The 16630-nt window shown below is 42.0% G+C and overlaps 1 protein-coding gene across 2 annotated transcripts in view; it reads left to right on the forward strand.

Annotated features, from left to right (window-relative positions):
• The window catches only part of LOC138981530 (myogenesis-regulating glycosidase-like), a 124915-nt gene extending 116066 nt beyond the window's left edge, over nucleotides 1–8849 (forward strand). For both annotated transcript variants that reach the window (XM_070354480.1, XM_070354488.1), the window contains one exon: nucleotides 2192–8849. In XM_070354480.1, coding sequence (XP_070210581.1) covers nucleotides 2192–3688 — 1497 coding nt within the window. In that variant the 3' untranslated portion in view covers nucleotides 3689–8849. The remainder of the gene's footprint in view (nucleotides 1–2191) is intronic.
• Nucleotides 8850–16630: the final 7781 nt, after the last annotated feature.

Raw genomic sequence — 16630 nt, forward strand, 5'->3', positions numbered from 1 at the left:
AAGTTTTACCTAGAGGGTCCCGGGACCCCGAATGTTAATTTGTATAGGGTACAAGGACCCTCTCAGCGGAACTTTAGAGGCCCCCAAGACCAGGAGGACTTTTGGACCTTCACAGAAACCTTATTTGTCGTGTTGGTTAGATTTACACCGTAAATTTGCGTCGGTACAGAACATTTTCTCGTCTTCGAATTCTTTCCAAGTGAATGTACCATTCTGTGTGGAAACTACATGTAGTACTAGACGATTACAGTCTGAAACTCAGTATCGACGGTACTTATAATAACGCAGGTTGAGTACATCCTGGGACCCGCCCTTTTTAGGTTTCATGCGTCGCGGGACCCCCTTCATGAATTTGTAGTACGTGTTTTCGTCTTCTATACTATTGCGTAAGTGACGCAAGGACGCACAGTTTAGGGAGCCCTGCGTTTCCTGTAATTCTAATCTAGTTTCCTTGATACACGTTTTTTCTGTTCTTGTAAATCAGTTCACATGATCGTTGCTTGCATTAATCTCCACCGCATTCATTTAACCGTGTCTTCAACTGTGTTTCTTTCTCTCTTGGTTACAGACATTTCTGAGTTCTGTGTGGAAGACTTAATTGTTATCTATATCTCTATTTTGTCAGAATCTTGGACATATATACTGACAAGAATGCCTTTCTGATTTTCTAATTGTACGACGATATCTAACATTTTACTTTGAAACAGCACAATTGACAATGCACAGCATCAGAAAATGAACGTCCATGTTCGTGGCATCCTCCGGATTCCGAGCCTGACACAATTTCCGTCGTACGAAGAAGAAGAAGAATTAAGAAGAAGAACTATACATATACTCAGCAAATTGACCCAATTTTCTAATTGTGTAGACAACTATTAAAGCGAAATATTTCCAAGCAAAACAGGTCATTATTGTTTCCAGCCGGAGGGGACAATAGGTCAATTAGGCCTGAATTGAAAACATGCTATGTATAGGTCCAGATGTCCTTGTCCCTATAGTATCTGTGTCCACTTAGCATGAAGATTGATTATCAGATGACCTCCTATATACATGTCGGGACGATTGGACAGTCAACTGACCAGGGTCGTCAAGACTAATGCGTCAGATCAAACAAGAAATGCATCAGCGACCGAAGACTGAGGCCTTGCAACAATCCTGGCGGTTAACTTATGTCATCAAGTCGAGTTTGGACATGACAAAATCATATGGAAGTTAATATCTAAGGGAAAGGGGGATGGAATTTGGGAGGGGGGGGGGGGGGTCGTTTGCTTTGTAAACTATTGCTACGATACACTGTAAAAACCTGTCGACGAATGGATATAGTCAGAAAGCTGCTGTGCCCGGTTAGCGGAAAAGACGCCAAAGCTTAAAGTTCACTGTTGTAACAAGACACTTGTTTCAACACGCTTGTTTTCTCATATTGTTTTTTTAATCTCATTTGTTATTTGATGAGAATTGATTAATCGGATTCATGTTATTGCTTGATTGGTAAATTGACGATAATTCTTTGTTGGAATTTAGTTATAGCCTTTCTGGTTACAAAACGGACGTTTGAAAATCTGTGTTAAATATAATCAACTATCCTGCAGGTTAGCTTTTCTTCTTTCTTAATCGGCGTTAGATATTCTGTATTGAATCCAGTCACCTATCGTATATTTTTTGTTTATCTAGAGTGAACATGGGATATTTTGGGTTAAGTCCAATAATCTATCCTGTATTGTTGGTGCACCTTGTTTTCTAAGCAAACGTAGAATATTCTATACTAAATCCAAATATCTAGCCTGCAAGTTTATTTTTCTGATATAACCTGTAAGGTACCAAATCCAGATATGTAACCTGCATGTTTGGTATATCAGTTTTCTTATGCCAACATCGACTATTCTCTACTAAATCAAATCATCTATCATGTATGTTTAGTGTACCTGGCTCTTTAAACTAACGCCTAATGTTCCTACTATATTCGATTCTGAATGGTTAGTGTACCTGTTTTGCTAGGCGAACGTCGAATGAACGTTCTCTACTAAGAATACTAAAATGTTTTTAAAATAATGATGAGGTACTGGTGCGTTTTAGTTTTAACAATTTTTCATTTGTATTCTTGTTGTTTGATTCTTGATTTTAGATTGACGTGAACAGTCTATCTGTTTTTGGTTCACGACTAAGTCCAAATATCTATCATGCGTGTTTGCAGATCGACGAGGTGCCTTACTACAGCCGCTACCCGGAGCAGCAGCAGGTGAACCTGGTGCCCACCTGGTTCGGCTCGCAGGGCATCGCCATCTTCGTGCACAGCAGCTATCCCTTTACCATAAGCTGGAACAACACCGAGAAGCGCCAGTTCTGCATCACCTCGGAGCTGGAGGTCCTGGAGGATCGCACGGAGGAGGAGGGAGGCGTGGACCAGCTCAGCTACACCATCTGCAAAGGCAAGGACCTCAAAGACGTCTACTACAACGCCCAGAAGCACCGCCACAGCTGGGAGGCCGAGCTGAAGAAGACGCCCCACACTATTGAGCCCTTGCTGTGGCCCTTGCACGCGGTGATGTCGCGTGACGACATCGTTCCGCTCTTCGCTGCCCTCAGGTCCAACCGCTCGCGCTGCTCCTTCCTCCTGCTGCCGGAAGAGTGGGAGACCCGCTTCGGGGACATGCAGTTCGACCAGTTGCTGCTGCAGGAGCTGAGGGGACTGATGAGTGTCACCAAGGAAACAGGGTGCGGCTGTGTGCTGCCTATCTCTACCTTCTTCACCTTCAACTCACGCCTGTTCGAGGAGGGCATCGAGAACGGCTACTTCCTCCGCGACGAGCTCAACCTGGTGACGAAGATGGTGCGGTGGAGGGACAGGGAGGGGGCCGTGCTTGACGCGACGAATCCTGAGGCCGTGCATTGGTACCTGGACCGCGTCAAGCTCCTCCTGCAGAACTCGTCCTACAACATCAATGCCCTCAAACTCCTGCACATCGACGTCCCCCGGGACGCCAACTTCTACGACGGCAACATGACGTTCCTGGACTACTCGCGCCTGTTCTACAGGGACGCCTCCGCCCTGCTCAACGTCACTCTCATCCTGGAGCAGGCCACGGGCTTTGTCAGCGAGCCCGTCTTCGTGTCTCTGCGTACGGAGATCAACGACGTCCATGATGCTCAGTGTTTCAATGACACCATCCCCTGGGCCTTGAACCTTGGCATCAGCGGCTACCCTCTCATCATAGCGGACGGTTCGGAGCTGCAGAAGCTGCCCGACGTGAGCGTGCAGCTGTTTCAGCGCTGGCTGCAGTTCGCCATCTTCTTTCCAGCCTTCGAGATCCCCAACCTGCCCCTCCTCAACAATCCCGACGTGGTGGCCTACATGAATACCCTTCTGAATTTCCGTAGAGAGATCATATCCTACATGAAGAAGCAGTGGACTCTGGAAAATGAAGCACCCATCCTCAGATCCATGTGGTGGCGCAACCCCATGGACAGCACCGCGCAGCTCATCTCGGATCAGTTCTTCGTGGGAGATGAGCTTCTCGTGGCTCCCATACTGTGTCACCCTGCCAGCGAGCGTACCATTTATGTGCCGCCGGGAAAGTGGGAAACTGTTCGACTCGACAACAATAAAACGCTCATTTTTGACGGTCCGAAAACTGTGCGTGCCAGCGTTTTCGGCGCAAGATTACTCATTGCGTTTTGGGCAAAGAAGTGATCCTGTTATAGATTTCAGTGTTTTATGTTGCGAAGATGATTGACTGATTGTTCGTTCCTCCCCACCGCTGGACATCGATCGCCTCATTTAGGTAGTTCCATAGCTGGCACTGGACAAAAGACTTCAGCTGCCATAACACTGTAGCGTACGTCCTGTTTGTACATTGATTGAACGAAAACATGAGAAAGAGTGAAAGGTGTACGTCAAGTGTTTGTTCCTTATTTTCTGTACAAGTATTCTCAGGAGTTGTGATCAGCTGCAGGTTTTTGATACTGTGTTACACGAAGTAGAACTGCCGCGTTCTCTGCTTCCCATTTTAATGTTTAACTTGAAATTGCTGACACTATGTATAACCGCTCTGTAACTCCAACAACCGTGAAGTGAGACTTGGCAAGGAGAGTGAAGGAAATTCACATTAAGGCCTGGTTTTGACTCAGTGTCCACGGGCGAAGACGGCCTGTCACAAGTCTTCTCCCGCACAAAACGATCGGATTAAAGAGAAATTGGCGACTGTACTGCGTTTGTCTTAAATGATGACATTGGTAGTTCCTGGTCACAGGAGCTTGTATCCAACCGCCGGTCGATCATTCTTTACTCCTGCATGCGTATTATTTACTCCTGCATGCTTACCCTTACTACTACAATTCACTTGTGAATAGTAGTGGTAAGGAGACTGTACGGATGAAGGAGTAAATAATGATCGACCGGCGGTTGGATACAAGCTCCTGTGTTCCTGGTTGGCGCCTGTGCGACCCCTTAAAGCCGAACATCCGTCTCTATGAGACAAAGCCTTGCTATAGTAGAAGGTCACAGAAGTGAATTTAGACACCAGATGTATTACAGGCACGAGAAAACAGAGCTACATCTGTATTATAGCGCCCGTGATTAGCCTTTTAAGTTGTTGCCTACTTCTGTATCGAATGAAACAGTCCACAGGCAAATACGTCTGAGAACTGCATGTTTTGTTTTGTGTTTGACGACCGTGTTTTTGTTTCCTTGTGTTTCTCTATACATGTACGCCTGCAACACATGGAAGATAATAGTTGCATTGAAAAGATGAGAGCTAATTGCGCAATTGTTTCTGTAGAATTAAAAAGAAACAAAATCGCGTCTGAACAATAGCTAGAACATAAGATTTTAACGGATTGTTATTGAGCAATGTTTGTTTGTTTATTATTGTTTTTGTGTGTGTTGTATGTTTGTCGGTTAGTTTGTTTGTTTTTCTAGTTTTTGAAGTACATGTACTTGTAACTATATTTCCATTCCATCTTCTCTGTAGTACAGGCTAATGATTGATAATATATATTCCCCAATGTGCACATATGGAATCTACGAGTGCACCACATCACGACTTGAATTAGTGGTGTGTGCGCTTGTGTTCAATTTGCTTTTGTATGATATTTCGATAGTGAGCGTTTGTCAAGAGATCCGTCTGTATGTGAGTGTGTGTGTGTGTGTGTGTTGGGGGGGGGGGTTAATTGTGCAACCAAGAGATTGAGCTACAAGGTTGCAGATCCTACCGGCATGGTGAACAGCAAAAGACGTAAGTGTGCCTTCATTAACAGAACTGTGTTTTGCAGAGATAAAAGTCTACCATCCTTGCATAGAGTTGTGGAAAGCAGTTAAGGACATACGGATCTGCAACTTCATTAAGTTGATTCAGTAACGATTACGGAGATTAGACTTCTGGTCTTGCTGATGATATGGTAGATACTATAGTTGTAGCGCTTAGCAGAAGTTTTGAAATCGTATGCAAGGGGAAATTAAACTTTAAAGGTATATGTTTCGCATTGGCATTTGTGTGTGTGTGTTTGTGAGAGAGAGACAGAGAGAGAGAGAGAGATCGATCGAGAGAGAGAGAGTAACTTGGTCGACACATATAATACGTACCTGTGTCAGTGGAGCACTTCAAAATGGCTGTCGAATATTGTTTCCGAAATTACAGTACAACCGTTTGTCTGATGTCGTCCGAAGACATTCACACCGTTCAACGTAGATAATGTTGTTGTGAATATCTCAAAAGCTACATGTTAGCAAATTAATTTCAAATGTTCTCTGGTTGTAAGTGTATGTCAGTGCGTGTGTTTTTCTCTTTTCGTGTCAGATTAGTTTTTTCTCCGTATTTAGATGTTTAACAGGGGAAGCTTGCCTGCAGGGAAAAATACAACTGGCTGTTTAATGAATTTGTTGGGATGTGCACGTGACTTGGACATTTTCTTTTTTATAATCTGTAAATATATGTTGTGTTTGTTTGTTGGCTATATTTCTCTTTTTTGCACAGCTTATAATTGTAGCTAGTTATCAAAACAAGAGAGATAAAGAGTCCAGGAGGTAAAAACATATACAGGGTGACCCCAAAAAAAGAGTACCCAAACAAAACGTCATAAATCGAACAAAAATAAAGCAATCTTCATAAAATTTATTTACACACACAAATGGCCTCCCCCGGATTTAAATCCCCCAGATTTCTATCTTTGGGGGTTCCTGAAAGACAACGTCTACAGGAACAACCCACAGAACTCAAGAGAGCCATCACAACAACCATTCGCGGAATCTCGCAACAGGAGTGTGTGCGGGTGATTGATAACTTTGCGCGGCGAGTTCAAGTTTGCCTGCAGCGGCGCGGAGGCCATTTGGAGCATGTTCTGTAGAATGAGCATAACTTTCCTGAAAGACAAGCTAGAACGCTAAAATTTTCTGTGCAAATCATGCAGAGGCTACTTGTGTGTGTAAATAAATTTTATGAAGATTGCTTTATTTTTGTTCAATTTATGACGTTTAGTTTGGGTACTCTCTTTTTTGGGTCACCCTCTATACGAGGATATGATTCTAAATTAAATCACTTCGCATAAGCACTTCAAGTAGTTGATCGTAGGAATTGAGTTACTGTGAAATTGGCTTGACTAAGCTTTTATCAACAGCAACATAACACCCGTAACACGTTCTCTTCTGTAGATTCTTCTGTTCTTATTTAGTTCCCCATCCCCATTCCTTCAATTTTTTCTCCTGGTTTATTTTTGTTATGTCCACCAATATGAAAATGTGTGTAATTTAGTATTGTTCTGGTCATGTAATGTAAGCATTTGCTTGAGTGCGTGTCCTAGTTGTATGTTTTGAATTGTTTCATGCCAAGAATTCTGAATAACATTTTGTTTAAACCAACATAACACCCGCTTGACTGCGTGGTGCCATCCAGGGATGTCAAACGTATTTAGTCGATCTAGCAACATCCAACATTTTCAACATCGTACACAATGTATCTGAATGTGTGTGTGTGTGTGTGTGTGTGTGTGTATGTGTGTGTGTGTGTGTGTGTGAATGTATATGTGTGTGTGTGTGAATGTGTGTGGTGTGTGTGTGTTTGTGTCCATATGTGTGTGTTTCAAAGGAGATCATTGATTCCTTGCATTAGATTCAACAGTATCTTCATAATCACACTTAGAATCTGTTTTTCAGTATCAATACTCTCATTGACAGCAAGAACGACGAAAGTTTTGAAATATTTCAATGGTGTCATGTTGGGTAGAAAATGCAAACTGTGACTTTGGTAGGTTATGTGGCATTTGTCAAACACTTTTATTTCAAGAGGAACACTCATAGTTAGCTTTTCGCAGGTGTATAGGGTAAACTGATTAATGTAACCTATGCACTGCAAAATTTCTACATGAATAAAATACTGCAAAAGATTGTCTCTTTGTCATTGACAGTAGTATTAATTGTGTAGCTTGACATACATTTAGGTCGAATCTGTGGAGCGCGTTGTGCCATTCATCATTGTTATTTGGCAGCCGAAATAATTTTTTACTCCCCCCGCAGGTTAGGGGGAGTACCATATTGGTTGGGACGAGAAAGAATTTACCCGATGCTACCCAGCATGTCGTAAGAGGCGACTAATGGTTCTGTTTCTCCTTTTACCCTGGTTAAGTGTTTCTTGTATAGAATATAGTCAATGTTTGTAAAGATTTTAGTCAAGCAGTATGTAAGAAATGTTAAGTCCTTTGTACTGGAAACTTGCATTCTCCCAGTAAGGTCATATATTGTACTACGTTGCAAGCCCCTGGAGCAATTTTTTGATTAGTGCTTTTGTGAACAAGAAACAATTAACAAGTGGCTCTATCCCATCTCCCCCCTTTCCCCTATCCCATCTCCCCCCTTTCCCCGTCGCGATATAATCTTGAATGGTTGAAAACGACGTTAAACACCAAATAAAGAAAGAAAGAAAGAAAGAATAATTTTTTACTGTTGGATATTGTAATAAGTTGGATATTGTAATAAGTCTGTGCCGAAATTGTGTTGTTCAACAAAGTTTTTGTTCTGATATAAATCATATTGTTCAATTTCTTACAATTACATTTTTTGTTTCAAGACAATTTTTGTTCTGAACCGGAATGAAATAAATGTGTCATTTCTTTTCATGGAGTTCAACGTCAAACTTGAGTTCTTGCTGTTTAATATCAGCGGGATAAATTTAAGTAATATGCAATATCTAACATAAGTTTAAAGTTAGGTTAGACCCACACACAAAAATAGTCTGTTTACGGTATCCCGACCGACCCTATTTTTTTGCGCGACCCCAGACTTTTTTTTTGTTATTTGGGGGAGAAAAAAATTTTTAATTTTTTTTTAAATGTCTGTTTTTTGGCAAAATAACTTAAAAATATGGTTTTTTGGAAGAAAAAAAAATATTAAAAAAAAAGTCCCGACTTACCGACCCTATTTATTTTTGCCTATGTTACCGTAAACAGACCTTTTTTTGTGTGTGCCTTATACTGTTTTTGTTTCACAATGGTTCGATACAGCTTTGATTTTTCTTGACCTTTCAAGCAACTTTATTGGTTGTATGTATGCTTTCTTGTGTAATTGCATTATTGGCTGTGATACTTGACAATAGTTTAGTTTTGAAAGTAAGCTTCCGTTTGATTATTTATTTGAGCTTACTGCAATGTACATCCTAAAACGTGGTTAAAAGGTGTGTCTGTTTTGGTAGATCTTCATTTGAGTTTTTACCCTTTTGCAAGAAATAACATGCCTGATGTTTCTTTTTATATTTTCATTAGTTGTAGCTGTAAACCGTTCCAACTACTGGTTGTGTCAATTTCACGGATGTTTGCAATTTTTTTTTTCTCCTCTTGCATTTTTTTAATAAAGAAATTCATACAGATTTGTGTGTATGTGTGTTTTTTCACCCTTTTACGCTTGAAGAATCAGCGTGTGTGTCTGTGTGTGTGTACTCTCACACTCTTTAACGCTTGAAGAATCGACATCAGATATCAAATTCACTCTTTATTTATTAATTTAATGGTATCACAAGAGCACATAATCATCAGCTTGTCATTAGCAGTACTTTTTTTCTGCACAACTAAACCATGCATATATACAGTAGGCATGTTCAAGTTTTCATATTTCAAATCGCTCAGGTCTGGAAAAAAAAAAGAAAATTACAGAACCACAAGGTATGTAAGCCATTCTCAAATACAAAGACATGACTGATCCATACAGCCGACTCACATACTGTTCGTACTGACCTACAAAACCGACAGAAAAGGAAGAAATATTCAGAAATCATTTTAGAAAGTCAGACACCAAATCTTCTGTTAACAGCTTCATTTGTATCTGCGATGAAAGGACACCCTTGGTGCCCTTAGTGTCCCTACATTGCAGGTGGCCTGTCATGACAGGTATATTTTGGTACAAATATCTGACAAATGAAAGGACAACATCATGGGATGTTCTCTTATCGGAGGGGCCTCCCATCACAGTTTTTGTATTGTTTGTTTGGTTTGTTTGTTTGCTTAACGCCCAGCCGACCGCGAAGGGCCATATCAGGGCGGTGCTGCTTCGACATTTAACGTGTGCCACACACAAGACAGAAGTCGCAGCACAGGCTTCATGTCTCACCCAGTCACATTATTCTAGACACCGGACCAACCAGTCCTAGCACTAACCCCATAATGCCAGACGCCAGGCGGAGCAGCCACTAGATTGCCAATTTTAAAGTCTTAGGTATGACCCGGCCGGGGTTCGAACCCACGACCTCCCGATCACGGGGCGGACGCCTTACCACTAGGCCAACCGTGCCGGTTTATATTGTATTGTTAAACAAAACTGAAATCAAATCATTATAAGAACTAACCTGAATCATAAAAATAACTATGTGCCACATACATGTTTTCCAATCAAGAGAACTAAAATATTTATTATAAGTTACAGCTTAATCAACCTTGCAAGATCATCTCCAGTTCAATGGACAACAAACTGTCAACTTTCGTCAGATTCTTGAACAATTAAGTCAGAAAAAATCTGAGCTCTTCTCTTGAAAAGTCAGAGAGAATCTATGAGTTTAACCCTTACACTGGTGCAATTCTGTAACACATGTTACATAGCCACTGGTGAATTAACAGAGAGAAATAAAAGAAAAACGGTCATATAGGTTTTTGCATCCATGGGAGGTAATCGGAACCGACCAAACAGACTGAGCCAGTAGTGCGACATATGTCGCGACAACCAGGTAACAGTATACGTAAAGTAGCGCGACATATGTCGTGACAACCAGCCTAAGGGTTAAGATACACAGACAAGAGTGATCCATACAACCGACTCACATATTGTTGGTACTGAATGTATTTGAATGTACCGGTACTCAGAGTCAGTCTGGCATTACTTCCCTTCCATGAAAGCCAAAGATGCCCAAGGAGGGTGTTCCGCTATATTATGCACAACCTCTGTTTTCTGTCACACACAGTCTATCACATCATCAAGGAATCCTAAACGTAAAGATCGTGACATACATATAACCACTTTAAACACCTAGCTTTCGCTTTCACATTTCACTCTTTCAAAATGCGCAGGGCATAAACAGAAATCTAGGTGGTTCCCTCAAAACCATATGTGTTCTTTAGCAGAACTGCTTGTACCCTCAGAATAGTCCAAACTATCACATACGATACTCATGCTGTCGACACACATGCTGTCGATTCGTGCACAAGCCCATGGGCTTTTAGTAGATTTCCCTCACATCATCATCAACACAGAGAGAAATATGGCTAAAGGAGTAATCAAGCTTCTGTTAATACTGAGGTCCTCATTTCCCCCCACTTTGCTGAATTTAAAGTTCATGTTAAAAGTCATTCCTTTTAGGTTCACATACATGGAACTATCCAAAAGACGTTTAAAAAAAAGAGGGGGGGACAAAAATTATAACCATCATTTTCCTCATCAACAACAGCAACAAGGTAGTGAGAGTAAGAGTTAGTCAAACACAGATCTGGACATACCAGCAAACACTCTTTCCTAGTTTCGTGATATCATGTACACATGCATATATATATATATATACATGCACTCAGATACTTGTACACATTGAAAGACCTCAGCATTAGCAGACCAGTAGTTGCACACAAACTGGATGACACATTTGTAATGTATGAAGCTCATAGAGCTCGACTAACTGCAGATTTGATTACCCACAGCAACAGATTACTGACAGTTGTTTATTTGTATTGTAACAATGTAAAAATGTTTAAGCATGGGAAAACCAAGAGGAACTTCTGTAAGCATGGCAAGAACAATTAGACAACTGTGTTAGTAGAGTAAGTAATGAATACACCTGAAACAGTGACTAAATTATTTCCTCTCAGACAGACATCCCTTTAAGTTTAAATGAACTTCCTTAATGAATACACTATACCCACTGAACAGTTTCTTGTACCCTAAATCCTGGTAAACATCCAAAATAATTTAAATGCGGTGAGGTACAAAACAGTACAGTTTAAACACCTTGGTTTTTCAAGAAATTCACTTCATAACCTCTGTAAATTTACCCCCATTTTAAGACTACCTCCTTTTTAAGACCTGGTTTTCTCAAATTTGTGTAGGTTAAAAAGGGCCCGGTTCCACTGTACATGTCTTTGAATGTCATGCCATTTCCTTGATAGCTGGGGCAAAGAAGGAATTCTGCAGTAGTGCCCCTCTCCAGCTTAAAATTAAAACTCATCACAAAATTAATGGTATAACAGGACTGTTGCCTGAAACAACTCTAACCAACTTCAAACCTGAAAACAGTGTTTCCATTCACCTATGGCCCTCCAATAGTCGCACTGCTCTAAGTAAATTAAATACAACACATTGATTGCTGATCACACGTCACTCATTTGCGCCTTTGTGAGGCATCTCTCTGAGCTTTTCACAATTCAATTCAGATTCACAGAGGGAGTTTGCCCAATTTTAAACATGTTCAGAGATCTCTTAAAAATGTCTGTTTTCTTTTAACCTATCAAACAGCTTTAACCAATGTAAGGCTACATGCAGCACGCTTCAAATGAACAACAGGGGCAAGACATACATGTATCATTTAGATGTTCGATTTTCTACAGGCCAGAATTAAGCGAACACAGCAACAGACTCGTCTTCCACAACACAGTAACAGTTAATTGTGCCCAACAGGCACCTGCCAATTTTAAACTCATTACGTCATCTTTCCAGAGACTGACTGATCATGAATAATGATTATCAAAATCACCAGGTATCACCAAACAGTCATGCTGTAGCAAATTGACACATACTCACTTCTGAGGAAAAAAATCAAACAAGAACATTTACAAAGGAGCACATGCGTACAGGTTTGTTTGTTTGTTTGTTTGTTTGCTTAACGCCCAGCCGACCACGAAGGGCCATATCAGGGCGGTGCTGCTTTGACATATAACGTGCGCCACACACAAGACAGAAGTCGCAGCACAGGCTTTATGTCTCACCCAGTCACATTATTCTGACACCGGACCAACCAGTCCTAGCACTAACCCCATAATGCCAGACGCCAGGCGGAGCAGCCACTAGATTGCCAATTTTAAAGTCTTAGGTATGACCCGGCCGGGGTTCGAACCCACGACCTCCCGATTACGGGGCGGATGCCTTACCACTGGGCCAACCGTGCCGGTATGCGTACAGGTACGATGTTATAATGTACAAAGCAGTCTCTCATCCCTCCCCCCTCCTCCGCACTCACACAGCACCTACATTAACACGTTCAGACATCTCAATTTTATACACAGTACTTTCAAAACACGATGGCACAGTCTCTCAGTCTCAACTCTCACAAAAAAAGCTTCGCTGAACTTCAAATTTGTTATTATGACTCAAATCCTACTCAAAGAGAAAAAAAACAACTGTTGAAAAGTAGACAGAACAACAAAAGCTTAATTAATGTATTAACTTATCATCAAATAACTTGTCTCAAAACATGCTTAAAACAGCCAACCCATTTCAGTGAAGTCAGTGCTCATGAAGGGAGATAACTTTCACACGCCCAACTAAAACATATCTAGTTCTAAGGGACAGAGCTTTTTCCTGAATGCATAGCTCATTAAAATGTTTCCAAACTTTAAATAAAATCTTACCGGTTGTTCCATGAAGATTTAATAGCCTAATGTTCTTTCTTTCTTTCTTTGGTGTTTAACGTCGTTTTCAACCATTCAAGGTTATATCGCGACGGAGGGAAGGGGGGAGATGGGATAGAGCCACTTGTCAATTGTTCACAAAAGCACTAATCAAAAATTTGCTCCAGGGGCTTGCAACGTAGTACAATATATTACCTTACTGGGAGAATGCAAGTTTCCAGTACAAAGGACTTAACATTTCTTACATACTGCTTGACTAAAAAATAGCCTAATGTTATAAGTGCACGACCCATGCTGTCATGTACAGTTTATTAGTGCATTAAAGCCCTCACAATACTTGACACCGACAGAATGTGTCTCCTTTCTTAATTAATAACAAATATGAAATACAATTACAGTGTTGTTCCCAGTCTCAGAGACCGAGTACAATAGGTCAATTGGACCTGGACTGAAATATGTTTGGGTCCAAATGTACTGGTTTTTAAAAAGTGTACGATCAGAAGACCTCCTTCATGTTGAAACCATCTGTCGATTTGACCGGTCAGTGGTCAGATCTTTGCGCCTGATCTGAGACGCATGCGCCAGTGACAGCAGTACTAGAAGACCGAGAACAACACTTCTTCTTCTTGGCGTTCGCAGAGGTTACACGATCAGTCCAGCACTGGTGATAAATGTTGTCGTTTTCTCCAACTCCTGTCGACTGCCATATAGTTTGGTCTGCAAGGGAGTTGGTGACGGCCACACTTCTTTTCGTTCCTCATCTAGTAAGGGACATCGCTGTAAGATGTGTTCCGCTGTTTGGTCTTCTTGACCGCAGGCACAGGTTGGTGATGGCGCCAGCTTGAACTTTCGGTTCATGTGAGCATTGAGCCTGTTGTGGCCAGTACGCAGCCTGATGAGGTTGACTTGCTGCTCTCTAGACATTGTGTGGTAGTCATCTCTGTTTGTCCTTGGCCTCATCAATGCCTTGATGACTGTCTTCTGCTCACTAAAGCTGACACTGTTTTCAGGTTGGTCTTCCACGGCTCCTTCTTTCGCCAGCTCATCTGCCCTTTCATTTCCTGGTGTCCCACAGTGTGCTGGTATCCACTGGAGGACAACTCTTCTGGTTTGTCTGACCATCTGTAATGCTTTGGCCAGCTGTGGGAGTTTGTCGTTCTCTAGGTCCTGAAGGACTGAAAGGGCGTCCGAGAGGAAGACAACTTGGTAGCAAGGGTCTGCGGAGTCCTGAACCAAGGAGGCGGCCTGCATGAGAGCTTCTGCTTCTGCTTTATAGTTTGTGCAGTGTTTGCCAGTGGCAACGCTGGATGTAGCTGTGTCCCCCAGGGAACTGGATCAGAATGCCAGCACCTCCATTGAGCACGGCGTTAGTTGCTGATCCATCGGTGTATACATGGATCCACGCCTCTTTTGGGTACTGTTCGTCGATCAGGGCTAAGGTGAGTGCCTGTCGAGCTGTGTCATTCTGATCTTCTCCTGAGGTAACATGTGGAACACTGGTGCAGATCTGGATGCCTGGTTTCTCTGTTGCCTTGGGGGTTTCCTCTTCTTCTTGAGTCAGAGTGTTCTGTGGGAGGACTTCCCTGTACTGTCGAGAAAGTCTCTTGCTCTCGTGTACAAAACTGCTCCGTTTGAGCCGGTTCTTGGTGAGGTTGCTCAGTCTGTGCTTCATGGGGTGGTTGGGTAGGCACTTGAGCTTCTCGGCCTGTACCATAGTCTTGGTTTCTCTTCTCTGACAGAGGGGTTGGATGGTGGTAAGCTTCTCCATTTCCTTGATGGGCGTGGATTTCATTGCACCAGTGATGAGTCGGAGGGCCTGGTTTTGCACACGGTCGAGGGTCTGCAGGTTTGTCTTGGCTGAGGTTGACCACGCTGTGGAGCCGTACTCGAGGTGGGGTCTGATTGTTCCCTGGTATACTGTCTTCAGTATCTTCTCGTTCGCTCCCCAGGTGGTACCTGCCAGCTTCCTGAGTATGGCTAGCTTGCGCCGGGCCTTCGTCTCTGCCTGTGCAATGTGTGGTTTCCAGGTCTGCCGTCTATCAAAAGTGACACCAAGGTACGTTGCTTCTTCATCCTCTCTCAGAGGAGTTCCACCGAGCCTAATGGTTCCAGCTTTCTGCTTTGGCGACTGTGTGAATAGGGTGGTGGAGGATTTCTCCTTGTTGATGGAGACGCACCAATCTTCTGCCCATGCGTTCAGCCTATCTGCCGCATTCTATAGGTGGCAGTACTTGCGTGCTCCTCCTTGCACCAGATCACAAGGTCGTCTGCGTAGAGAGCAGCTTTGATCCCCTTGGGCATCTCAGACACCAGATCGTCGATGAAGAGCAGGAAGAGTGTGGGGGAGAGGACTCCGCCCTGAGGGACGCCATGATGAAGGAGGAACTTCTTGCTTTTGGTCTGGTCGACGTTAACTCTTGGAGAACAACACTGCAATTATCTACTTATTTCTACACCAAAATATGACATAAAACTATATCTCCTTGCTGAAATAAGTGATACTGGGAAAGTGTCAAACTGTCAATGCACATACACATGTTCACAATGTCAATGAGCACAAATACAAATTAATTGACAAGGTAATGATTCTTTCACTACATGTATCTTAATTTTGTTTTAAATGTTTGTGTAGTACTAGTACACTGATGAGGGGTCTGTTGGTAATACAATTACACTTCTAAAAAGTTAATAGTACAGATCCTGGTTTTTGAATACAATCTAATAAACATGTTTGATTTGAACATCTGTACCCTACAAGTGTTTTCTGTTACACAAAAAGAACTGCATATGCAGACTATAAAAACCTGTCTTTAATTAAACAACTGCAACACTGTCTACATATTTCAAGAATCAGTTTTTACTAGCTCTGGTTGCTTGCTTGCCAGTAGTACTGTACTAGTAGTCACTTACAGTTTCAACCATTCTCATTCATGGAGCATTAAGCTAAGTTTGTGTATGTCCAATAAACTAACTGTACCTGTAACCGCAGCTAATGTTTGGATTTTTAGACATTCTTCAGGAAAAATGTAATGTTGCCCTTTGAACTAGAAGTACCTAAACTGTACAGTAGCAGGAAAAAATCTCTAATTACCCATCTTTCTTTCTTTCTTTATTTGGTGTTTAACGTCGTTTTCAACCACGAAGGTTATATCGCGACGGGGAAAGAGGGGGAGATGGGATAGAGCCACTTGTTAATTGTTTCTTGTTCACAAAAGCACTAATCAAAAAATTGCTCCAGGGGCTTGCAATGTAGTACAATATATTACCTTACTGGGAGAATGCAAGTTTCCAGTACAAAGGACTTAACATTTCTTACATACTGCTTGACTAAAATCTTTACAAACATTGACTATATTCTATACAAGAAACACTTAACAAGGGGTAAAAGGAGAAACAGAATCGGTTGTCTACCCATCTTTAAAGGCACAGTAAGCCTCCCGTAAACCATCACAGATACTGTCAGGCCTTTACACACAGTACAAACACCCTTCCATTTGAACACTCACCGAACGGGAACATCCTAGGTGCCCTATGTAAAGAGCGAGCAATT

This window comes from Littorina saxatilis, linkage group LG1 (assembly GCF_037325665.1).
Source record: "Littorina saxatilis isolate snail1 linkage group LG1, US_GU_Lsax_2.0, whole genome shotgun sequence".
Classification (NCBI taxonomy): domain Eukaryota; kingdom Metazoa; phylum Mollusca; class Gastropoda; order Littorinimorpha; family Littorinidae; genus Littorina; species Littorina saxatilis.